This window comes from Eptatretus burgeri, chromosome 3 (assembly GCF_056783735.1).
Source record: "Eptatretus burgeri isolate ZD-2024b chromosome 3, Ebu_testis_v1, whole genome shotgun sequence".
Taxonomy (NCBI): domain Eukaryota; kingdom Metazoa; phylum Chordata; class Myxini; order Myxiniformes; family Myxinidae; genus Eptatretus; species Eptatretus burgeri.
Window position 1 is genome coordinate 8,655,727 of NC_140963.1, and position 26,299 is coordinate 8,682,025.

The following is a 26,299-nucleotide window of genomic DNA, read 5'->3' on the forward strand; positions in this document are numbered from 1 at the left end:
CAAGTTCTACCAAGGAGAGGTCATGGATAATAGGCCCAGAATTTCAAGAGAGTGTACTTCTTCCAGTAGTTAGTACGAGAAGACAATAGGGCGATTGGCAAATTAGTGTTTCGGGTTTGATAAGATAAAGCTCGGCTCAGTCTGTTTCTTTTTGACCTACATCTCTCCAAATGGCAGCCGATCCCTTTTCGACGTGGTTATGGCAAACCTCCCCTCACACATGTCATGCTGTTCCTCTGTTCCTCTTAATTCTTCTGATCAGGTCATCGTGAAAGTGTATGTCTCCTTGGTGGTCTACATCGCACTTTCAAGGCAACGATGTGAATGGCAGTTCAACAAAGCAGATGAGTCACCTACAACCAGTTATCTCCCTCATAGACAGACTAGTCCGTTATCTTTTTGGCACTTAAAATCAACAGTTGCTGGAATTCTTTCCTCAACAGACTGCTTTATCTCCTTCACCAATAATTCATCCCCTCACACATCCAACTATCCGAGTCAACATCCAAACCCTGGTGCACTGAGCCTATGGTTAGGCAATGGCCCAAAAACCTGAAAACAAATCTCAGACATCATATCAAGGACATGTTGCTTCTTTTAACTCAACAATGGATAGATGGTCTGAATTGTAAATGAGAGGTCAGGACGATCTCTCAAGACATTTTTGGTGCTGTCTGGCCCACCAAAGGCCAACTTATCATCCATATATATATATATATATATATATATATATATATATATATATATATATATATATATATATATATATATTCTTCACCAGTCTGTCTGTCTGATTGTCTGTCTGTTCAGGCTGGGGAGAGGGGCTTCAAAATCAAATCGTTGCCATTTTTTTCTGAGCATAGCTCTGAGGCTTCATCGGCCTCTGGTGTACATTTGAAGACTGAACAACGTGTCTTCTATCATTAAATTAAGGTATCGTTTTGAAGAAACAAAGGGACATTTTGATTACAACTCAAGCAGAGGAAATGAGGCAATGCGTGTTTTGTTCGGAGCGATCGCGGCAGTGATCTAATATACATCGCCCAATGAAGGTACGTTCTCATAATGCAGAGGAAAGAAAATAGTGAAATCTTCAACAAAAATAAAAAAAACTTTTTCGTTTTCATCCGACTTTTCAAGGAATTGAAAGCTGGTTTTATATTAATTATTTACTTTTCCCAAACATGGTTAAAAGCGCTTTATTCACCGTGAGCGACACAACATACACCAGATTACAAAGATAGCTGTTTATTGGTGAGTAATGAGGAGCTTTCATCCTGACTGAGAGTTGGGAAGGGGAGGTTGAGACTTTCAAGGGGGAGGGGGGTTGGGTGAGGTTGAGACTTTGAGAGGGAGGTTGTTGGTGAAGGTTGGTGGGGGAGGGTGTGGGGAGATTGAGGAGTTGTGGGAGGAGGGACTGGGGAGGGGGTTTGAAGGCTTGGTGTGGGGAGGTGATTGAAGCCTTTGGGGTTGGGGGGGGTGTTGAAACTTGGGGTTTGGGAGTGGGGGGGACTTGAAGTCCCAGTTTATGATATATATTTAAATATAATAATTAATGTCGTTTTCTGACCTGAGACAAACGTCGTGACGTCACCACCATAACACACGTACTGTCCGAGGCTCCCGGAAAAGCCATCTCACAGCACTAATTACCAAGATGGAATTTCAGATAGATACTATCACAAGTGCATGGAAAAATGCAGTTACCGGCCGGTTTCGCCCTCATTAGGGCATCATCAGGGCAACATAGCAAGCAAGCTTCCATACACCTGTGACTGAGAACGTTTTGGTTATAAAGCAGATACTGTGCGACTCCAAACCATGAGTGGTGAAAGCGTCAGCACTGTGTCCCATACAGCCCCTGCTGCACGATGCCGGGAGCGATAAGTTCCGCCTGCGACATGGAACATTATCTCCCGCTTTCCCAAACACAATCTGGAGTCTTCTTGACACAAAATACACCAGAATACCGAGATAGTCATTCATTGACGAGTAATGATGAGGAGGTTCCAAGTCAGACAACTTCAAACTCGGTGATTGTGGTGACAATATAAAATATTTAATGATCGATGGAAGAATACACTTTTGCTTTTATGAGCGAGAGGAGGGGAGAAAGGAGGACAGAGGGTTGGTGGTTGGAGGGGGGGAGTGCAAAGATGGGACAGAGTTGGCAAGGGGAGGTGAGACTTTCGGGGGCAGGGTCAAGTTTGAGGTGTTGTGGTGGAGGTGGGGGGGGGAGGAGAGGGATGTTGGGGATTTTTGGTGGGGGTGGAGCAGGGAGGGGGTTTTAAGGCTTGAAGTGTGGAGGGGATTGAAGCTTTCAGTTTGGAAGAGGAAGGTTAAAGACAGGGTTTGGAAGAATGGGTTGGGGGGGGGGGGATGGGGACGGCGGGGAGTGGAGATTCGACTTGAATAACATTTTCCATTGTTCGGATGTTCCGCAGATACCTGATTAATTCACTGGTCAACAAGATATCTCGTGCATGGAGTTTTTAAACGGATTCGAGCTAACTTTTGGGTGCTGAATCCAAATCTCTCATTAGTTTTTGCCTATCACATCAGGTTTTTGAACTATGAAAAATCAATATTTTTGAGAAAACAGCAATTTTACACTCGAAGTTGAAAAAACACTGTTGCATTAGAAGATCGACAGATGCAAAAATGTTTACAACGAAAGGTACCTACTTCAATTACAATATTTAACCATACATTAACATATAATCCATGCTTGCTTGCACATATTTTTACACATTTTCTCGATATTTTTAATGTATGAAAAGTTTACAAATTTCACTAAACTAAGTTAAATATATCGGCAGAAAAAGTTCCCCTTAACATGGTGTACATCACTTAGATACAAGGCATCACTCAAGCTCAAAGCATTTTTCTGAGTTTTGTGACTTTTCACGACATTCAGAATGCAGCAATAAATGCAAAAATATGCGAATATAACAAAACAAGTACTGGTACTTGAAAGCGTAAGTATCCAAAGGCGCAGGTGTAATCGTATTACAACATAGTAAACCTCGTCTTTGTGGACAATCTCTTATGTACAGCATCTGGGACATCCCTCATCAAACTCCAGCAGTAATCTGCCATCATATTTGAGTCCCAACGACCTTGATAACATTCTTCCATCACTTTAATGTCTTGATGGAAACGTTCACCCTGTTCCTCCCTTTCATCTCCAAGGTTATCTGGAAACTCGCTCAGGTGACTGTGCAAGTAGTGCACCTTGATGCTCATTCTGCACTCCAGAGCTCGCAGACTAAGGAGCAGCTCCTCCACAATCTCTCAGTAGTTGTCATCTTTCTTGTTCCCAAGAAAATTCTGCACCACATTAGTGAATGCATTCCACGCTCGAGCTTCGACAGCGGTCATCGTCGTAATGAAGTGTGGGTCCTTGAGTAATGTTCTGATCTGAGGTCCGTCCAATATCCCTGCTTTTTTCTTCTCGTCGCTAAGACTCGGAGAGTTTGAACATATGTAGCCAAAGCAGTCTCCAGTGTGATCAAGAGCTTTAACAAACTGCTTCATCAGACCGAGTTTGATGTGCAATGGTGGAAGGATGATATTTTTCCGATCAACCAGTGGTTCATTAATGATGTTCTTGTCACCAGGTATCAAACTATTCCTTGATGGCCATTCCTTTCGCACCCAGTGCTCCTCCTTAGCCCTACTGTCCCAGTAGCATAGGAAACAAGGGTATTTGGTGTAACCTCCTTGTTGCCCCAAAACGAAGTTCACCATTTTCAAATCCACACAGATCAACCATTCATGATCGTGGTACTTCAATCGTTCAAGTACAACCTTGCTGTTTACATACTTCCCCTTCAGGGTCACTGAGTGTCCTATGGGGATGGATCCATAGATGTTCCTATTGTGAAGTAAAACACATTTCAAACTTCTTTTCGAACTGTCAATAAAGAGTCTCCACTCACTTGAATGATACGCAGGCAATCCCATCGCGAGAAGAAGCCCTTCAACATCATTGCAGTATACAAGTTGACCATCAGAGTGGAAGTACTTCCTCAGTTCTGCCTCTCTGTTGAGATAAAATGAGACACTTGTGCCAGGTTTGAGAGGGTTTTTCTCTTGCAGTCTGGAAGCCAACAACTCAGCAGATTGTTTTGGCAAATTCAAATCTTGGATCAGATCATTCAATTCAGGCTGACTACACAGAGAAGGTTGATAAAAAAAACGAATCCAATGGCTTGTACTCTGCATCTGCTTCTTCATCATCATCATCATCCAATAAAGATGTGGATGAAGTAAGTGCTTCCTCATCAATCTCTGTGAGCTCGGTAAAAACAGGTACAGGTATTTCGTCACAATGAGGAACTGGCCGTATAGCAGAGGGTATGCTCGGGTATTTCATGTTTTGCTTGTTTTTCTTCTTGAATCCTTTGACATTTACAAGGCAGAAGTAGCAGTCATCTAGGTGGTTTTTTGGTTCTCTCCAAACCATCGGCACACCAAACTTGAGCTTAGCATTCTTTACTTGAGACCATGATCTCAGACTTTCGACACAAGTCGTGCATTTTTTATGAAGGGCCCAGTTTTTGTCCTGTTCTCCAAGCGGTACTTTAAAGTAGGCACGGTACACCCTCTTGACGAATGTAGTGATGTTGCGTCTTTGAGGTGCTAAAGTGAAGCATCCACAGATATAGCAGAAGATATCTGGGTCGTTGCAGCACTTTCTTCTCTTTGAAGGTGTAGACATAGCTAGCTTAAAGTGTAAGGTACCAGGTACCGGTATAAACAACCCCACTGAGTCAGCTGTGCCCGCACACTGACAATCACGTAATACACTAATGCTCGCAACTCGCGAGATTAGGTAGAGTCTTAACAGCAGATTAGGTAGTCTTCACAGCTGCAAATCACAAATACATCATAGACGTAAACTACTGATGCATACGTTGATTCTTTTAAGAGAATCAGACAATAACTCCACTTTGCTCATGGCAGGCTGTTTACCATAGCGGCTGTTTACAGCTACAGGTACTTGGAATAATCAAGCCTTTGCTGCTTTGCCCTCACCAAGATTGCCAGACTGGATGGTCAACTTTTGTAAAAATCCATGAATATGGAGCATACAGATAACACAAAAACTTGATGTGATAGAGCAAATCTGAGCTCAGATTTGGATTCAGCATCCTAAAATTAGCCAAAACCAGTTTCCAAAGTCCATGGAAGAAAAAAAAACCTACATATTTGTGGACCAGTGAATACCATTTTTTTTTTACCATTAATACAAGTCTCTGCAAAGGGTATATGTAAATCATGGCTGGGTATCACAACCTACCATTCAGGAAGTTTCTCTGGTTTTCCAGGATCTGTCCAACAGCATGTGCCCAGGCCTGCCTCGTCTCAGAGCAGGCTGCCTGTAACACGACGCGCTCGGGAGCATTGTCAGTGCTGCGTGATGTCAGCACCAACTTACAGGGGTCACCATCCACGCTCTCCTCCATGCCCATGCAACTGACCTGCAGCCATGTTCCTCGGTGAAAGCTCATTCGATATCGGTGATGCTCGCTCATGTAAAACCAATAAAGCTCGAGTATGCATGAATATCATGAAAATATTACTCAACTGCAAGATAAATACTTTTGCTCTTGAAAAGCTTGGTTTCGTTCTTTTATTTAAAAATGAAAGTGTTTTTTAAAATGACAATAAAATTATTGATACAGTTTGAACACCAATCCGACCCTGGTATTGTACAAGTCCTACATCGATTTTGTCCATTATTCCACAACATCCATGTTCTGCGTTTCTGTAAAATGCAAGCCCATTAGTCACTGCAAGAAAAAACTAGAACGGCACTCGGTGGAGCGCATACCTCCGCGAAGCTGAACAGTTTACGTTTGGTATCCCAAGGATACGGCCGGATCTGCATCAGGACCTCAACCAAAGAATCTAATCGGCTTGTTCTTGTCACCTAACCAATTGATCCACCGTGTTTTGTCATAACCCATCCACAGCTTTTTGAAATAATCTTGCTAAACACTGTTTTTGGCCTCATCACTCAATGGTGAAGAATCACGTAAAAAGTTTTAAAAAATTACTCAGATCCAAATCCAGATATTCGCCAACATCGAATTAATTCCTTCTTATCACACACCCGACTTGTCCACGATGTTTCGTCTGAATCAGTGCATAACATTTTTGAGATATCGTGTTATATATTGGTTTAGCCCAATCACTCAATGGTGAAGAATCACTAAAAAAATTGTAGTATCTGGATTCGGATCTTTGCCAAAATCGAATCAATTCGTCCTTGTCACAAACCCAACCTGTCCACCACTTTGCGAGATATCTTGCTCACAGACAAACAGACAGACAGATGGGTGAAAACATAACCTCCATCCACCTTAGGTGGTGGAGGTAAATATACCTTGTGTAGAGTATGCAAGGATAACTTCTGAAAATAATAATTAATTCGCAATCAAATTTTTACAGGAAGTTGTCTTCTCCAGGTCATGTCTCATGGACATAAACGATGACAAGGGAATTATTTTACAATTGTCCTGGCTGGTACTGAAAGCTCTTCGACCTTGCCCTTCTTCACCTTCAAACCGTTTTATTACCTCCGCCACCGATGAAGGGGGACGGAGGTTACGTTTTCACCCGTTTGTTACTTACGAAATCTAAAGATTTCGTAAGTATATTGATGACTTCCATCCTCTGTTTGTGTATGTGTTTGTGTGTGTGTTTGTGTTTGTGTGTTTGTTTGTCGGCACAATAACTCGAGAACGGAAGAAGCTACCGATGTCAAATTACACCACGTGATTCAGGAGGGTGATGGCTAGCGCTGATTAGATTTTGGTCAAAATCGGTCAAAGGTCAAGGTCACAGTGAGGTCAAACATTCGATTTTTGATGGTTTGGTACAGAATCGTAGAAACTTCTGGTTTGCGTCGCTACCTTCTCCAGAGACAGCTTTTATTAGATAAGGTCAGAGGTCAAGTCGACGATTTCGTAAGTACCAGTCTATGACTGCTTGTTTGTTACTTACGAAATCCTTAGATTTTGTAAGTATATCGATGACAAGCAATCGTTTTGAATTTCTTTTGTTTGTGTAGGTGACCAGCCAAGGACGGGAATGTTTAATTTTGGTGAAGATCCGAACCCAGATCTGGATCTGAGAATTTTTTTAAAGTGATTCTTCACCATTGAGAGATCGAGCTAAGAACAATATATAGCGCAATATCTCAAAAGGTGAAGAATGGATTCACACAAAACTTGGTGGACAGGTTTGGAGTGCCACGAGGAAGAATTGATTCAATTTTGGTGAAGATCCAAATCCAGATCTGGATACGAGAATTATTTAATTTTTAACTGATTCGTCACCATTGTGAGATGGGGCGAAAAATGATATTGCATGATATCTCAAAAAGTTGAGGACGGATTCGGATGAAACTTGTTGGAGAGGTTGGGTGTGTGACAAGAACCAATAGATTTGATTTTATTGAAGATCCGGATTCGAGAATTTTTCAGGTGATCTTCACCATTGAGAGATGCGGCCAAAGGTTATGTAAAGCATGTTATCTCTAAAAGTTGTGGATGACTTGTGACAAAACGAGGTGGAAGAGTTTGTCAGGTGACAAGAACAAGCCGATTCGATTTTGGTTAAGGTCCGGAATCAGATCCGACCAATCATTGGCATATATATTGTAAACTATTCAGCCTGGCAGAGGTATGTTCTCTACTGAGTGCCGTTCTGTTTCACCAAGTTGTTACTCCATGAGTGATTTTGGGTCGCCAAAATAGGTGACCCTTATTGTCAGTAATTCTGTCTGTTTGTTTGGATGTTTGTTCATTTGTCATCAGCATAATTGGTAGTAAACGGGGGCGGATTTTGACCAAACTCGGGTGGTAGGTACATCTTATGACCTCGTGCTTTGGAAATTGTGATGGTTGCTCGGGACGCTTTGGTTCCCTTGCAACAACCGAAAAACCTTCAAAATCGGTACCGTTCACGCGAAATCAATTCCGAAAGCCATTATCCCACGTAGGGTTATGAAATTTGGCACAAATGATTTACAGATGATCCTCTATTAAATATATTACGGTTTTTGTGATATATGGAATACTTTACCCGCAGCGCCCCCTACAATTAGGGTATGCGCAAAAATTGGCGAAAATTGAAGGCCCCCTAGCGACCAGGTGAGTGCATCGATACGAATGAAACTTTGGAGGTTCATGGTACTCAATGAATACTACAACTTTGCCTCAGGACATATTGACCGATTTCGCTTCGGTCAGGGGTCAAAGATCAATCAGTGCAAAAATCGATAATATGCGAGAGCTGGAGGTGCCTTCGCGCCAAATGCTCCTCCTCCTCCTAGGGTTATGGTCGGATGGTCATGAAAGTTCACACTAATCGTCTGGAATACATTGTGCACAAACGATCGAGCGGGATTTTCGATTTAGATCTTTGTTCACCCACAGCACCCCATTGAACTTTGGGGATTTTCGATTTCAAACCGCATTTTCGGTACTTTTCATTCAAATGGATACCGGGTAGTTATCAGGAGATGGAACTGGATGAGATTTGATATGCATAATCTTAAGGTGATTCCCTACCTGCTATATGACATCCATTTTGTTCTATATCTTGCAGTTTCCATGCTCGGCGACCCATCGCCGCCTACCGGCTTGTTGGGATTCGCTAGATATCCGTTATTGTCGGGTTTTCCGTGTGTGTGTGTGTGTGTGTGTGTGTGTGTGTGTGTGTGTGTGTGTGTGTGTCTGCAACGCGAGGCTCCACAGCACAAACCAGCAAACCAATTTCGATGAAACTTGGCAAACAGGTGCCATATGGGCTGGGAGTGTGCATGTTTGAGTTTCGTTGCTAAGCAACCACCCGTTGCTATGCAGCGGCCGAAAAACCGCGTTTTAAGAACCCAAATGGTAACTGACATAGCGCGGCTTCAATGATAGGTAGAGCGACCGGACCAACTCCTGCCTATTCCTTGCATCCCCATCTAGTTATCGCGACAGCATAACGTTCCTCTATCTCTCATAGTTTCCGAATGGCAGCCCTCCGAAAGCGGAAAGGTGGTGAACCAGGGAATATGTTAAATGACCTTGACCTCGGAAACCGTCGACGGCGGAACGGTCAAATTCGGTGTATGGATAGAGTTTAATAACTACTACAGAATTGAACCGCAGCATTTTTCCAGATTCGATCACCAAGGCTGTCGGGGCTGAAATACGCAAAATTCGAAAACATAATTTTTCTCGACCTACGTTCACTATTTTCAATACTTGTCCTACAGTTTTGAATGTGGAGAAACAAGACTTCAGAATTAAACACTTCGAGATATTTAGAAAATTTTACTTGAGCCGATTTTTGATTTAGGTTTTATTTTTCAAATGGTCGTCCTGTGAGGAGTGCCAGTTGGCAAAATACGCAACAGGAAAAATCTTGCCAGGCAGAGGAACAATTGTATGTGAACCAATACGTCTTGGCAATGAATCTTCGTCGGTGGATCGGTCAGAATGAAAAGCATCGTATCCAGCGCTTCGATCCTCGCGGATCCCTCGTCGCCTACCGGCTTGTTCATTTGTTTGTTTGTCTGTGAGCAGGATATCTCAAAAAGTCGTGGACGGATTCGGACGAAACTTAGTGGACAAGTCGGGTGTATGACAAGGAAGAATTGTTTAGATTTTGGTGAAGATCCAAATCCAGTTCCGGATACGAAATTTTTTATTATTATTGAAGTGATTCTTCACCATTGAGAGATGGGGCCAAAAAACGATGTAAAGCACGATATTTCAAAACGTTGTGAACGGATTTTGACAAAACTTAATGGTTGAGTTTGGTTGGTGACAAGAACAAGCTGATTCGATTTTAGTTCAGTTCCGGATGCAGATCCAGCCTATCAATGGGATCCAAAAAGTAAACTTTTCAGCCTGGTGGAGGTATGTGCTCCATTGAGTGCCATTCTACTTTGTCTGGTTCTATTTTGTGTGTGCATAACATTTCTGACTCTATTCCATAAATCCATTACATAATGAATCCTTTGAAAGTTTACAATGAAACTCCTTTTTTAATGGAGCTAACCCTTCCAATTTAATCTTACATTTCTTTGTAACAATCACATGAAAGCACCCACCTTAATGCTCTGCTTGAAGAGGTATCCTGGCATGGAGAACCCTCTCTTCTTGTCGAGAGGCTCACTGAAGATGACAATCTGCTCGAAGAGGAAGATGCGGCGCTCCTTGCTCCGTGACAGCAATCCAGACTCAGCTTCCAGCACTTGGAACACGTCTTGGAGCAGCAGCTTACCCTGAGCTGTGATTTTTCCCTAAATGGCATGTCAGGTAAACAGGGTATCAAATATACATGTAAGGAGATAACGAGGAAGAAAACAGACACAGGATATCATTTGCTTGATCAGGTCTTTGTCGCATTGACACTGCATTAAATAACCTGATCTGACTTCGCATCCCCCAAACTTTATAATAAACTTACACATCCAACTTCATTTACAAGCAAAACATTTGACCATGACCAAGGTACTGGAATACAATTGCCTAATATTCGAGTGATACCGTGAGAATTTTAATGTTCAGCATAGAAAAGGCAGACATTCTGAAATGCCATCCGAAGGATGATGCAAAGATGCAGCACATCCTGCTACCATTCCATCAGGATGACTTTTAGTCGAATTTGACTCCACGGGGGGGGGGGGGGAACAAATACACAACCAGACATCTCAGAGACAAGTCTGGTATTTTCCCATCATCCCTACATCCTCAGCAGTGGTAATAACTGAAGTTGATTCTGTTTAGCTTTGAAGATCCAACAATATGGGGTGCATTCAAGCCAGCAAGTCGTAATCCAACACAAGTTACTGCAACGCAAAATTTTCAAAGCTTATTTCTGTTGCTCTCAAAAAACTTGCTCCATGATAGGTGGGACCTCATCTTTGTGGAGGAGGCCACTGACCTCGAAGCCTTGGAGCCGTCCGACATTCATCATGTCATTGCACTGCTTGGGTACGAGACACATCACTTCCACAGCTCTCTGGAACGACAGTTGGATTTTCTAATAAACTTTCCAGATACTTACAGCAGCATCAACACATGTGCTTTGCCACTACGAATCATTCCAGCACCCCAAGTCTCAGCTCTCGAAATGGCAACTTCATCGCTTGATGCCCATTCCACCATTTTCTCTTTCCATCTCTTTCTGCATCAACCCACATCTTCATCTCCTTACAACACTGTTAGTTAGTGTTGTACAAATCCATCGAGTATAACAACACGGTATGATGAAACATAAAGCTGTACAAATCCATAACCAGCATTGTTAAACAAATAACTTACCTCTATTTCAGCTGTGTCCAGTCCACCTTTCTTGGAATGCTTCAAATAGTCCTGTTGGATAAGGTTTCAAAATTCTAATAAGGAAGCACAACATTTTGTAACAAATTTAGTTATTTTACAAGCTGCCAATGTTAAAGCTCAAAAGTTAAACACAGGGGAACAATTATAATTGCAAAATATCTCATTAATTGAAAGATGTTTTTCTGTAAGTGTATGTGGCATTGTTGTTGGTTATTTATAGACATGAAAACACACAAAATAAATACAAATGGACTGAAATAAAAGTTACAACCACTGGCAGTTTAAAAGAACTCCAACCACGGGCTAATAGAAACACCTCCTACAAGTTCTCAAGTGAATCGCCCACCACAATACAGAAGCTCTTCCCAACACAGGACTGCAGACTGTTACAACTATGCTAGTCAAATGGACACCTGCAATGAAGTAGTCTGGGAAGGGTGTGATGAAGAAGCTGTGTTGGTGGTGAATGATTGCCAGAGGTGAAAGCAAACCTTTAATAGTAGCTGGTACTTCATGATCCTTTGTACAGGTTTTATGAGCAGATCTGTGAGCTGTAAACGGTGACCGAGTCGTACCTTCAGGTCCTGCAGGCAGTGTAATCAACATTTGGTGGTGAGCAATGTGAATATATAAGCAAGGTACTGAACAATGAAAGACCTTTTGTTTGGATGCAAATCTATCTGAAGGTCCAGTGAACCCAACATGAAGCTATGTACACATTAAGAATGCTGAAATAGTGGAATTTTGTATCCTCCTCTTTAATCTTTCTGAGATCGGCTGTACACTTAGTGCAGATGGGGAAAGAGAGCGAATGGCAAAGAGAGCAGATAGGTTGAGGAAGCAAGAAGAGGAAGAGGAAAAGAGGTAGACCATGGTTGAGATGGGAGGATTGTGTGAGGAGGGATAGCCGTGAGGTTGGGGGTGGTTGGAGAGTGGAGAGAGTTGGCTGAGGACAGAGGGAGGTGGAGGAATATCGTGTTCAAGGCAGGGCAGAAGCTTGGTGCCGTCGACCTCACCCCATATAAAGGGAAGAGGAGGACGACAACAACAACAACAAGTGTTTAAGTATATAATTCAATTGCAATAAAAGAGATTTTAAATGGTCGTAAAAATTTGTGTCGGAACTTTACCGCTGGTGATCATCGTTTACACCACCATATATAACACGCTGCATTACTTCTTCATTAATATTGTTTGTGTCCTTTATGACGTCCTTAAAAACAGTAAGTTTCCTGTTTGGAATGATTTTCACTTTTGTTTGACTCCCAGACTACCAGCTTATTTAAATCAAATATTATATCTTGAACACGAATCGGAACATTAATCAGAAGACAAATTTGCTGTTTAACCGTATTTTGGCTCTGGATTCGTCCAGATCGCACATGCGCAGAGAGGAGTGACATCATATTTTTTACTCTGTCTGCCTGCCTGGCAAACAAACAAAATAGAAAATCATTACAAACAGGAAACCTACTGTTTTTAAGGACATCATAATGGACATAAACGGCATGCATGGATAACGAATGTAACATGTCAGGAAGGGTGATGAAATGGACACTGGGGAAAACAGTGCTAAAATCCAGAATTAATTAATTTATACACCATTAATTAAATTTAATTATACACTGGAAAACTGCAGAACACTAATCACCTTCTTAATACTTCGAAAACCATGTAGATATATATATATATATATATATATATATATATATATATATATATATATATATATATATATATATATATATATATATATATATGTAGCATAAAAGGCGTGGCATTTGAGAGGGTCGGGGTGAAAAAGACTCTGCCGATCTGGCTATTTACGCTGTGTTCAATGGTGATCACTAAAGCCTCCATCTCCCAAGCTGCGACTCAACATCGTGTTATTACAGTGTATAAAGGCCCAGTCACACCTTGACGTTTTAGCCAGCAATGGCAACGTATCAAAATGTATGTAAAACACTGGCTTACGCTGAACTTTTGATGTCTTTTTTTAAAGATTCGGACGTATTCATAATGAGTTGGTCGTATGCATAACATATTAGTAACGGACACAGAACGTTTCGTTGTCTTATAGATAACTTATACCAACGAATGGTTAGCCTGTTGTCGGCGTTCACAACCTATGCCCAACGATAGTCTAACTTAGGAATAGCGCGCTGCACGTATCGCCGACGATCACGTGGCGTAGCCTATTAAAAGGCTGCTGCACAATGATTAAAATCATAACCGCCGGAGAAATGGAAGGGTCAACATCGCAGTCACACCTTGGCGATCTTGCCAGCGTATGCTGACCTCTGAAAAATGCGTCTAAAACGCTGGCGCACGTCGAATACGGTATGGGTAAGTTTGGTATACGTGAATAGAACGCTAAAGTACGCTATCATACGTCGTAGTAAGTGGAGTACGTCTTGAAATTTTAAACGTGTTAAAAATTTTTACGACATACTTGCCGTATGCCTCACACGTTCCGCATGCGATGCGAATAAGTTGTACGCACGATATGCGATCGTTGACACACGTCGACAAAAGTTACTTGTAAGTTACTCATAAGTCAAAACACGTCGAGGTAATGGTTAGCGCCAGTGTTCCAGACTTCCTGGTTTTTTTTTTGATTTTTTTTTCTTTTCTTCGGTATGATGGTGATGTTGACACTTCGATTTATAGTGCGGTTATAATATAATATAATTAATAGGCTGCCGCTCAACGATTTAAATCATAACCGCACTAGAAATCGAAGTGTCAACATCACCGTCATACCGAAGAAAAAAAACCAAAAAAAAAAAAACCAGGGAGTCTGGAACACTGACGCTAACCATTACCTTGACGTGTTTCGACTTATGAGTAACGTACAAGTAACGTGTGTCGACGTGTGTCAACGATCGCGTAACGTGCCTACAACTTATGGCCAGCATTATGTGGAACATGTGAGTCATACGCTGGCATACGTCGTAAAATTTCAAGCATGCTAAAATTTGAGGACAACCGAAAAGTACAACGATGAAAGCCAGCGTACTACGACGTATGACAGTGTTTTTCAGCGTGCTCTCAATGTTTCCAAAACCTAGCCATAACGTATTCGACGTGTGCCAGTGTTTTAGACAAATTTTTCAAAAATCGGCATAAGCTGGCTAAAAACGTCAAGGTGTGACTGGGCCTGAAGGGTGAGCTAACAAGATGGCTTCAGTAGCGCTAAACTTCTGGATTTTTTTTTTCAACAATCTTTGAAATCATTATTTTATTAAAATTTACATATTATACTTGAACACTGTGTGGGGTAGGCCTGGGGTGTGTTCAGTTACCAAGCAGCGAGCTAGCACTTAGAAAGAGGGTTTTGTTCCATATCAACGGTTTTGAATGGAATGCTTCCTCGAGTGCCAATGCCACTTGGTGAGCACTTTACAAGAAACGTGGTAACTGAACACACCCTTGGTGTTGGCTCAACGGTTAAGGTGGCTGGCTGAAGATCTTAGGGTCTTCAGTTCGAACCAGGTGGGTTGACTCAACCTATCATCCTTCCGAGGTCGGTAAAAAGAGTACAAGTTTACTGGAAATAGGGGCACTTTGTGAGGGGCACAGCCGTGCTCCCAGCAATGATGCACTAGTCGCCACAGGCTGCATTCGAAATAATAATACTGCATGGGGAATCGTGCTCCCTGAACTTCCAAGATAATTATTAATTATTTTACATTTTTAACACAATGATACAAGTTTTGTGACATACACATTTTGATGAAAAGTCAAACTTCACTGCCTTCCCTCTTCAGATCATACAATGCCTTCGGAAAGTATTCGCACCCCTCGACTTTTGTCACATTTTGTTGTGTTACAGCCCGATTGTAAAATGGAGAAAATTTAATTTTTTGTCACGATTCTACACAAGATAGCCCACAATGACAAAGTGAAAAAGATGTTTTTCGAAATGTTTACAAGTTCATCAAAAATTAAACGTTGAAATGTTTTGAGTCAATAAGTGTTCAAACCCTTTGCTATGACACTCCAAATTGAGCTCAGGTGCATTCAATTGCCTTTGATCATCCTTGAGATGTCTCCACAAATTGATTGGAGTCCACCTGTGGCCAATTTAATTTACTTGACATGATTTAGAAAGAAACACACCTTTCTATATGAAGTCCCACAGTTGACAGCACATGTCAGAGCACAAATTCTACCATGGAGTCAAAGGAACTGTCCGTAGAACACCGAGATACAATTGTGAGTAGGAATCAATTTAGGGAAGGGTGTAGAACGATTTCTAAAGTGTTGAAAGTTTCCAGGAGCACAGTGAGCTCCATCATTAGGAAATGGAAATAATATGGAACGACCAAAACTGAGCAACTGGGCAAGAGGGACCTTGGTCATGGAGGTGACCAAGAACCCAATGACCACTCTGACAGAACTACAGAGTTCCTTGGCTGAGATGGGAGAACCTGCTGGAAGGACAACAAGCTCTGCAGCACTTCACAAATCGAGGCTTTTTGGGAGAGTTGCCAGAAGGAAGCCACTCCTGAGAAAAATGCACATGACAGCATGCTTGGAGTTTGAAAAAAAAGGCTCTGAGAACAGAAAGACTGTGAGAACATGAGGGAAAGATTCTGTGGTCTGAAGCATGGTTGTGGCAGCATCATGCTATGGAGATGCTTTTCAGCTGCAGGGACTTGGAGACTTGTAAGGATAGAGGGAATAATGAATGGAGCCAAATTCAGGTAAATCCTTGAGGAGAACCTGCTTCAGAGTGCAAAAGATCTTGGATTGCGGCGAACATTTATGTTTAAACAGGACAACGACCCCAAGCATACAGCCAAACACTGGAATGGCTTCAGAACAAGAAAGCGAAAGTCCTTGAGAGGCCCAGCCGAAGTAAAAACTTGAATCCCACTTGAGAATCTGTGGAAATACTTGAAAATTGCTGTTCACCGATGCTCCCCATCCAATTTTACAGAGCTTGAGCAAATCTGCAAGGAAGAATGGGAGAAAATCCCCAAATCCACATGTGCAAAGCTGATACAGACATTCCCAAGAAGACTCGAAGCTGTATTCGCTGCCAAAGGCGCTTCTACAAAGTATTGATTCAGGTGGTTGAATACTTATTGACACAAGACATTTCAGCTTTTCATTTTTAAATAATTTGTAAAATTTCGAAAAACGTGTTTTCACTTTGATGGACACAAAATACCCCATAATGACAGTGACAAGAATTTTAAATTGAATCCATTTCAACTTCTGGCTGAAATAACAAAATGCGACAAAGGTCTCGGGGTGTGAATACTTTCTGAAGACATTGTACTTTAGTCTAGCCTGCTTTGTGTATCTCGTAGGTCCAGTCATCATAGTGTGTTATAATAGCCTTGCGAATGAGATGAAGCTATATTTCCAATATATGCCATGGTGGACCAGTGGTGTCGCAGCTACAATTCTCCAACCCCAACAACTGAGGTAGCAGTAATGGACCTACAGTTTGCTCTTTGAAGGATTTATCAAGAAATGTATGTGGTACCATGTGCGTGAGCTCTTCCATGAGCCCAGGTAGCTATATTAAGAAGGTAAAGAAAGAACAAGCAAATGAAGAAGTCGTTTAAACAACTCTGAGACAAGAGATCTGGCTTGGACAACCTCAAAGTAGGTATCGATGTAGTCAGAAACAACATGCTCAGATTTGGGCTTGTTCTGACAGTACACGATGTACATGTGCAGCCGGCGTTCCTGAAAAGGCAAACATAGCCAGGATTAGTACACAGCAAGAAACACAAACCATTTATGCCATGTCTCCAACAACAAGTCCCAAACTAGTTTAGAAATCACTGCTGGAGACAAGACAGTGGCACTTACATGAGATTAGTGAAAGGTGATGCCACAAACGTGTTTAATGATCATTGTTTTACAACAGAACTGAAGGTAAGATCTGAGTTGGATCTGCATGTGTTTGAGTGTAAAACAACAAGACAAGTCTTCAATGGCTCATAGGATATCACATTTTCAAGGACTATGTAATGTCTTATGACAAATCAATAAGTAATTCGAATAAATCAGATAATTTTGGTTCACGCCAAGCATTCAAACGTATCGTGAATGGTAGAATTGCTCTAAACACAATCCACCTCATTTAGATCCCCTATTCAGCCAAAAAAGGCCATCTGTATCAGAATCGCAAGGCTGCAATCTCAACCTGGTGCCAAAGGTGAGGAAAGCTGTTCAGCTGAAGAAAGTAGATGTTTGTTCTTACATATTTAATGAAGAGTGATGGAAGAAGATCGGGCTCCTCCTGACATCTTTCAATCTCGGCCAAAAAACAGCTGGGATGAGCACACAGATATTATTAGTATGTGCGAAGGCACCGGCCGGTGGATAATCTACTTTATAAAGCACCTTGAGAACCACACAGAACCTACTCTTTGTGCCAATCATAAATCTGATGAATGTTTCCAAAGATGATCTTTTCCTTCCCTTTCATGTCATCAGGCACCAGGTCCTCTTTCATGACTGCAATGTAGCCCTGGAGAAAGCATTCATAAAGACATCACAGCCGGTAATCATGTCTATCGCACAAAACCCCATTTGGCATTCTGTGAGTAACAGCCCAAAGGATGAAAAAAAATAAATCCCTCTGTGGGAAGAAAACTGCTCGAAAAGGAAGTCGTCGTCGTTTTCTGTCCATATGCAGCATGTGGCTGTGAGTTAGAATTGCTTCTTGCGGGCGCATGACAGTGCCTCCGATACATTGGGCCTGTATGTTGGAGCAGGAATTTTGTAATTTGTTCAGGGTGCTGGCGATAGCTCACCTTCACTTCCATCCGAGGGACGGCACACCCGTTACCAAATCACCCTGCATGGGAAACACCAGGATGACAATTTATAGCTGAGCCGAGATGAAAACTCAGGCTCGAAGCTCAGACGTAAGTGCGTGTACCTCCAGGCTTTCCTACTAGCCCAGAAAAAGAAGAAAAAGTTACCTCGTACCTGGATATGAACCAAAATAAAAATCAGGAAAGAAAAAGGACAAATACAGCTACCTGCTTTGGAAAAGCAGGTGAAGTTAAAGGTGAGGCTATCATGTGGAAAGCAACTGAAAAATCCAGGTTGTTATTTTTGTTTATCAATGATGCATCCGTCCAGGTTGTTGATAAAATAATAACAAACAACGGTATTTTAGGTGAAATATTAAAGTCAGATTCAGGGGGAGAAAAAAAAGATCCACAGTCGTTCCACCCATATGATCACAGAGACCAAAACAACAACAGAAGAACATGTAGGGGAAGGGTCATTTTGAAATGTACAGGAACACTTGTGAGCAGTCAGAAAGATCATGTTTGAATGATGGGCATTATATTTTTGATCAATATTTTCAGAGAAATAGTAGGCAATGCCTTTATTAATTTTTTTTAACAGCAAAGGTCATGGAAGAGCAATGTTGAATTGACATTGGTGTGTAACGGGGCAACAATTGAGCACAACGAGCAAAGGGATAAACGAGCGGGAGAGGGAGAGGGAGAGGGAGAGGGAGAGGGAGAGGGAGAGAGAAAGAGAAAAAAAGAGAACAGAAAAAGTACAGGGCACCAATATCAACAAGTAAGAGGATTGCATTGCACAGGATTAATGGGGGTAATAAAGCTCAAGGGTCACGATTGGGGATGGCAGGAGGTGGTGGTGCACTGCCTGCTTGAAGCCATGGAGGAAAGAGTGGGAAAGAACGACTTCTGGAAGGCGGTTCCATAGATGGGAGAAGCGAAGAACAAAGGAGTTGAGGTGGGCAGTTAGGCTGGATTTTTGAAGTGCAAACAGAAGAGGGTTACTGGAAGAATAGGTGCATTATGGAGTTGCTGACAAGGGTCAGATGACTGACAGGAATGAGGGAGCAAGACTGAAGAAGAGGCGGTAGAAAAAAAAGAGAGACCTTTGTCGCTTGCAATGTGAAAGCCACCAAACCATGTGCTTCGGCCTCGTCGTGAGAGATTCCGATAGTGTTGTTACACCACACATTCGAGGAGAAACAGGCGTGATGCTGGGGCACCAGTCCATAGAGGAGAGCAGTATTCCATTGATCTATGGACAACGGCCTTGTCGACTGTGACTGGGTCTGATTTTCCAAGGAGAAAAATAGGTCAGCTTTGCTACATTGTTTGACTAGGAGAGGTCATGGCTGATGATGAGGCCTTGCAATTCAAGAGACGGAACCTCCTCCAGTGGCTGACCATGGAAACAGACAAGTGGGTTGGTTTGATGATCTGTCCAGAGTGACAGGGTGTGATTTTCCAGGATTGAAGGACATGTTCTATTTATTAGATTGGCAGCTAATCAATTCCAAATCAGCAAAGTGTGAGGCAGTTGCAGTCTGCCGAGCAGTGGGATGGGGTATAGTGCGACACAATGTGTAGTTGTCTGCAAAAAGGAGGAGAAGGTTTTCCAGAACATCGGAGAGGTCATTAATATTGTTGTAGTTTTCCGCCACTCCGGCGTGCGAGCGACCGCATTTAGCTAATCGCGGCCACGCGCCCACCGGACGTGGCAAACCTAGTCGCAGCTTTCGGATCAACGCCGAAATCCAGCCACGGGTGTGTCTTTAATCACACCGAAAATCAGTCAACTATTATGTCCGCGCGCGACAGGGTCCGATCGCTGAATTGTCGATTTACCTAAGTATGCGCGCAGACAGAAATGCCGGGGATTTACACCTCGACGGGACCTGCTTGGAAACGAGCCGCTACGTAGCTCACTCCGTTTGTGATTTGCCAAGCGGTGTATATCGCCAAGCCCCGGTGGATCTGATTACTTTATAGGCTATTTAAAAGCCAGGGAATATCCCCAATGCAATACGGCAGCTCAATTCAGGGAAAGGATGCAACGAACAGGTGAACATTCACACAAGGACATTTATTCACAAAGCACTTATGCAATTATGTAAGGCAAACACGCATGCAATTATGCAGTCAACAAAAGCAACGCAGGTAATACAAGCATGACAAAAGAACTACAACCGTTCTATTATTTATTTACATGCACTTAACAGTTCTACTTAAGGACATGGTGCCACAACGCTCATACAAAGAAACCCCAGGAAAGGCAAGGGCAGAACTGGACCTCGTGGGTCTTTATTGTTCACGAAGCCGTGGAGATCGCAAAAGCTCCGAGAGGCCGGGCTGGTTACCTGTCACCTTCGTGGTGACTCGCTGGGCCCTGGTTTGGCGACCCTCGGTGGCTCTGCCCGCAGCTCTGTGGGACTCCACCCGTTCCCGGTCTCAGTCAGCCTCCGTTCTCTGTCAGCCTGCAGCTTTCCAAGCTGCCAACTCGACCTGAACCTGACGTCCCCGTTTTTCCTCTCTCTTGAGCGAACGCGCGGTTTTTTTTCCCCCCCGCCCTTCCCGGCATGCGGCGGGGGGGGGCGACTTTTCTCTGGGGGACACGCCCCCAACCGTCCTTTCGGGGCGGGAGTTGAGTTCCAACCGTCATTTCTGTTTACCGTGGATATCAGGGAGGGAGTTGAGTTGAGTTGCTGTTTTCCAACCGTCATTTCTGTTTACCATGGATATCTGGGCGGGAGTTGAGTTGAGTTGCTGTTTTCCAACCGTCATTTCTGTTTACCGAGTCACCATCGCTTTGAGTGGCAGAGATGTTATTCGTTGGGGAGGCCGTTCTCTGTGGAGATGTCGGCGGTTTTGGAGAAGTTGGTTGTGGTTGTTGTGGCTGGCGCTGTAGTTGGGATGGCGTGGTTGTTGAGATGTAGTTATGGAGAAGGTGGTTGTGGAGAAGGTGGTTGTGTTTGTTCCAAAATAAAGAGAGCAAAAGAATAATGGCTGACTCAAAGATCACAGCCCGGTTACACGAATAATTTCCTTTAGACCTCGATGGGGAAATCTAATCTGAACACACACTTATCGACATAACTGATCTCTGGGATACCTGAATGGTGTTCTGTGAATTTCGTAACACTATAGATGAGCACCGAGACTGCCTCTCCACGGGATTCAGCGTACCGGGGCCGACAGGATAAATAGGAAACCTGCAGTTGGGATTGGATTTACCGGAGCATGAGAGAGAGTCAACTTTTGTGAAAGTATCCCACACAGGATCAATATCAGGTGCTGTCGAGATGGAAGCCCATTCCTTTTGAGAGAGGACAGATTGTAATCTCTGCCGGTTGACCTGTGAGAACAGGCCATACTGCTGGAGGATGTTCACGATCAGATGGGATGAGGCATTACAGAAAGGAATCGGAAGTGTGTGCTTATTATGAAAAGAAAGAATTTTTCCTTGTGATGTGCAATGTACAGGACATCACCGCATCAAAGGAATTTTATGCACAGCGAGATGTCTGGCCACCTCATGTCTGTATTGAATCCACACTTCATCAAATTAAGCTATCAGTCTACTTGTCAACTCTACCAGAATCCATAATCTACCCCATTCTCACATTAATTCAACCCATCTTAAATTGCTTGTGTGGCACCGGCCAACCTTAACGGCCTCAAAACGGTGACACTGACAGAGAGACAACAACAGAGGCTGCAGGTCTGCGAGAACAACTGGGTCAGGAGGATCGCGAGAGTGAAGAGGGTGGATAGGAGGATGGATGAACTGAGGGAGGAGATTGGTGTGCAGATGAACTTGACGGGGAGAAATCGGATATGTTGAGGGAGCAAGGTAGGAGGAAGTGAGGTAAACGGCATTTGAGATGGGAGGATTGTGAGGAGGGATATCAATAACGTGGGGGTAATTGGAAAGAGATGGCCGAGGACAAGGGGAAGTGGAGGAGTATTGTGGTCGTGGAAAGGCAAAAGCTTGGTGTTGTTGGACCTCACCCCTCATCAAGGGAAAATATGAAGATCTTACATATGTCATTTAATCTCAAGACAGGGGATGTAACAAGGTACTGCCACACATTGGCCTACCAATTTGAGAGGTATCTTTATTCAATTTTTTTTTCTCTATTTTTCAACTTCCTTGGAATAGCATTCAACATGAAAATGTTTGGAATATATGTCAACGAAGATGGGTCAAAGCATACTTCGCATTTACAAATTAAGTTTGAAGCATGCTTTTAAGTGGAAAATCGGACAGTGATGACTCACCTCAACAACAAGGCCCAGATCACGGACATAGTCTCTCTCTGTCTCAACAAGCTCCTGCAGTACATAACTGCAAGCAAAGGTTGCACCAGCCTTCAGTTTAAAATGCAGCAAATTATAACAACACAATTTAAAACCAACAACATTTAGACAACACAGTAATCCCAAAACAAAACATGTCGTGTTGCTGCTCGAACAGCACGACGTAGCACTCTCTGCTGCATCTCCTCGTCTCGCTGAGACTTACTGTCGTCGTTTAAGGGCACTCATTCTTCTTTCATCATTCTCATCAACAGGCGACGCAGAAGATGGAGCGAGGGCAGAACCGTCTGACGATGTTACAGTGGGGCTGCTGCTCTCTCCGACGGGCAATGATGTCGGCCGCTCGTCCAAGGCCTAGAAAAGCCATAAGCAGCAGGATAAAATATACAGGGGAATACATGATGATGCATGTTATGTTGAAAGAAGGCAGCAAAACATACACGTGTAAACTATGCAAATAGAGGGTTTTACAATTTCTACATTACCCACAATTAATTGCAGTTGGCAATGCTTGGGGCTTTTGGTAGCAGGCAAACACAATCGGTTATTTGTATCATAATTTTGCTGATTTTTGGGCCATCAAATGGTAGAATGAAAAAAAAGTATGAAAATGGTGGCATATTTTACTTCTTCCCTTCCCCCATGTACACCCCCATATCCTCTTATATCCTCACGTCTATCACTACTTAACTCACTTTCCTTTTTCCTCTCATGTCTTGTCTGATGACTCCACCCTCTGGGCTGACAGGATGGCCAAGAGGTATGCACTCTCGCTTCCAAACTGTCTACCCGAGCTGGGTTAGCATCCCGACCCAGCTATAAACTGTCATCCTGATGTTTCACAGGCCGGGTGATTCATCAATGTGCGTGTCGTCTCTTGGATAGACGTTAAATGAGTGTCCCATCTGTCAGCATTCTTTGGTGGACATTAACGATCCCAATGTGTCCTTCACAAAAAGTTGGCGAGCTATTGCCGGCATCATGAACAAAATACAAATTCCTACACTAACCAGCAAAGGGCATCAGCGACACAGCTGTGCCCTCAGCCAATGATGCCACCCCACAGTCTTGTGCTGCACATGAAATAAGACGACTTCACTCTCTACAGTGATATCCCTTATCCTTCAGACAGGACGGTTGCATCCTCTTTCCACTCTTCAGACCTTGAAAAAATTACAAGCTGGTCAAACACTTGGAATATGTGTTTCAATCCGGACAAATCTTACACTCTGAACGATCTCTCTCCAAAATGACCCCCTGGCAAACCCCGCATCTACTTTCTTAATCCTCTTGAGGAAGTTTCAGTCATTCAAACTCCTGGGTATCATGATCAACCATGATCTTTCATGGCAGACCACATTTCAAAGTTGGCCTCTAAAGCCAGTTGCCGACTGGGCATACTCCATCATACAGAGTCCTTCCCCAGGCAAAAATGCTGCAGTTAGAACTGTAGTCTGCAGGGAATTACTGTAGGAAAGGAATGGTATTTTTTTTCCTGGGATTCTTAGCATACCTTAAGTCCTATTCACCTACAAAGCCTTCATCCGTAGCTTGATGGAATACTGCTCTCTCTCCTCTGGGCTGCCACCCCTGCCTCACACCTTGCTCAAGCTTGACGCGTTCGTCACGCCCAACAGCATCACATTGTGTTGGTTGATGTTAAAGATCCCATGATGTCCTTCATGAAGCGTCGGTAAGCTATATCCAACACCAGGAACAAATCACAAATTCCTGCCCTCCCCGACCAAGTGGCACAGCTGCAATTAACCTCTTTCCTCCTTTCCTCTCCATGTATATAATGTTCATTATCCCCTCACAAAACTTCAACAATCACGAAATTTTCAACAATAAGTGGATAATGACAAGTGCGCTCAGTTGTAAATTTTGATGAACAATCATGAAAACCTCCAGCAGGGTGTGCTGCAAGATTGTAGGTTAAACTGTACAACCCTCTACATGCCAAAAGTGATGTGATCAAATAAATAAATAAATTTTAAAAACATGATTGTGCATAGGAGAGAATGAGTGGTCCATCCTTCGTGGATACAGACCCAGAATAACTTGTGGCATTAAGAAACCAACACTTCAGAGTACGTTTTAAAAGGCTTGCATGACGTGTCAATCTCGGGTTGATGACAGTACAGAAATTGACACACAAAGTCCATGTTGCTCAGGCAGGATGCAATTCGGTAAACATGATGTTTCTATAGTTTACCACCATCTCCCCAATATGGCAAACACAGAAATGCTTAGTACATCGTGCTTTCAGTACATCAGTCACACGAACGTACGGATGTAGCCATCAATGCAAAGCATGGAATACAACTTGCACCGTGCGTGTGAATCTGCAACTACACATCGGACATCTCTACTGCTTTGACAAAATGGAATTGTCAACCGGACACACGCGTCGTACATGACAGACACATTCCGGGAGGTTAATAAGGACTTCGCCACCCCAGCGTTTCAACCGAGTCAGCCGTCAAGTGCCACGTCGTGAAACATCAGATATGCCGATTAAACTAAGAGCAAAACAAATGGCAGCTGCAAATATATTACATGTGTTGAACATGGGCGGAAAAATGAAAAAGGAGATGAGATATGTTTGGCACCTCAGTCACTGCAGAGTTTTTAAACAGACAAGCACAAGCAGACTTTTTATATTTTGAGTGTAAAACATTTTATTAATTATTTTCTTCATTTTTTGCATTGTAAAAGTTTGTTGAGAATTTAATGACGGAAACTCAAATGGCAAATAAAGAAACATGGAAGCGAATACAAAACCTGACTGTCTTGCACTGCCCAGCAGCGGACGAGCGAATAAGGGATATTTGTATTCACTGTGACTTTCCCTTTGACATTTTGGCCCAATTCTATTAATTCATCTTCTCCATATTCTCATAATAAGGGTTCACTGAAAATTTGATGGAAAAAAAAATAAACCTCAAATGGAAAAACAGTTTTCGACGGACGGACGGACGGACGCACGCACGCACACACACCTCCCACTACACGGCAGATGGGATAACAAATTCAAAAACTTACAATCGTCTAAAACACGTCAAAAGAGTACCATGATGTGCGTCTGTGTATCCTTCATCGTTATCTCCACATACGGGTTTCAGAAGGTGGAACAGGGTCCTCCCGGGTATCAAAGTATCCACCTCCGTTTCAGGAAAGGAGGATCACGATTCATGGACCAAGTTGTGAAGTTTTCTGGTTCTCAAAGTTTTGTTCCGAAGGCTCTCTTCAGGATCGACACCGAGTCTCAGACAGCTTCGAACTCTTGTTAGTTTGTAATAATATTCCCAGGGATCATTATTAAGATCTCTGTGAGGTTCTTCATCATTCCCGTTGCTCCAATGATCACTGATTTTGGCATTCTTTAGATTCCAGGATCTTCTCACTTCATTCTTCAGGTCGTAGTATTTGGTAATTTTCTTGATTTCTGAGTGAAGGCCAAATTTGCTGGGTAGTGACACCTCAATTAGCAATGTATTCTTTACTTTTTTGTATCTCAGTACTATATCCGGTCGCAATGCTTTGTTTTCTATGGTCATGCTCGATGGGATCATGACGTCAAACGTGAGTGTTCCTTCCTTGTTTCCAGTGACTGCTTTTGTTTCATGTTTCCATGAGTTTTCTGGAACAGGGATTTTGAAGTTTTTGCAAATGTGGCGGTGGAATACTCTACATACCTTATTGTGCCTTTGTGTGTACAGTTGTTTTGACTGAGTTTTTAAAATCCCAATAGGAAGTGCTTCTTGCTTTCTGTTTCTACCTTGCACAACCTATACCTGTCGAATTGACCCAGTCACACCATCTTCTTGAAGCTAT

At 42.8% G+C, this 26,299-nt stretch overlaps 1 protein-coding gene across 4 annotated transcripts in view; it reads right to left on the bottom strand.

The window, feature by feature from the left end:
• The window catches only part of LOC147029374 (triple functional domain protein-like), a 497,357-nt gene that overhangs the window by 82,123 nt on the left and 388,935 nt on the right, over positions 1-26,299 (bottom strand). For all 4 annotated transcript variants that reach the window (XM_085872379.1, XM_085872381.1, XM_085872378.1 and 1 more), the window contains 10 exons: positions 22,668-22,816; positions 22,424-22,490; positions 17,750-17,853; positions 17,584-17,653; positions 16,974-17,063; positions 11,849-11,941; positions 11,337-11,387; positions 10,957-11,034; positions 10,121-10,312; positions 5,306-5,486 (listed from right to left, as the gene is read on the bottom strand). In XM_085872379.1, the coding sequence (XP_085728505.1) occupies positions 5,306-5,486; positions 10,121-10,312; positions 10,957-11,034; positions 11,337-11,387; positions 11,849-11,941; positions 16,974-17,063; positions 17,584-17,653; positions 17,750-17,853; positions 22,424-22,490; positions 22,668-22,816 (1,075 nt within the window). The remainder of the gene's footprint in view (positions 1-5,305; positions 5,487-10,120; positions 10,313-10,956; positions 11,035-11,336; positions 11,388-11,848; positions 11,942-16,973; positions 17,064-17,583; positions 17,654-17,749; positions 17,854-22,423; positions 22,491-22,667; positions 22,817-26,299) is intronic.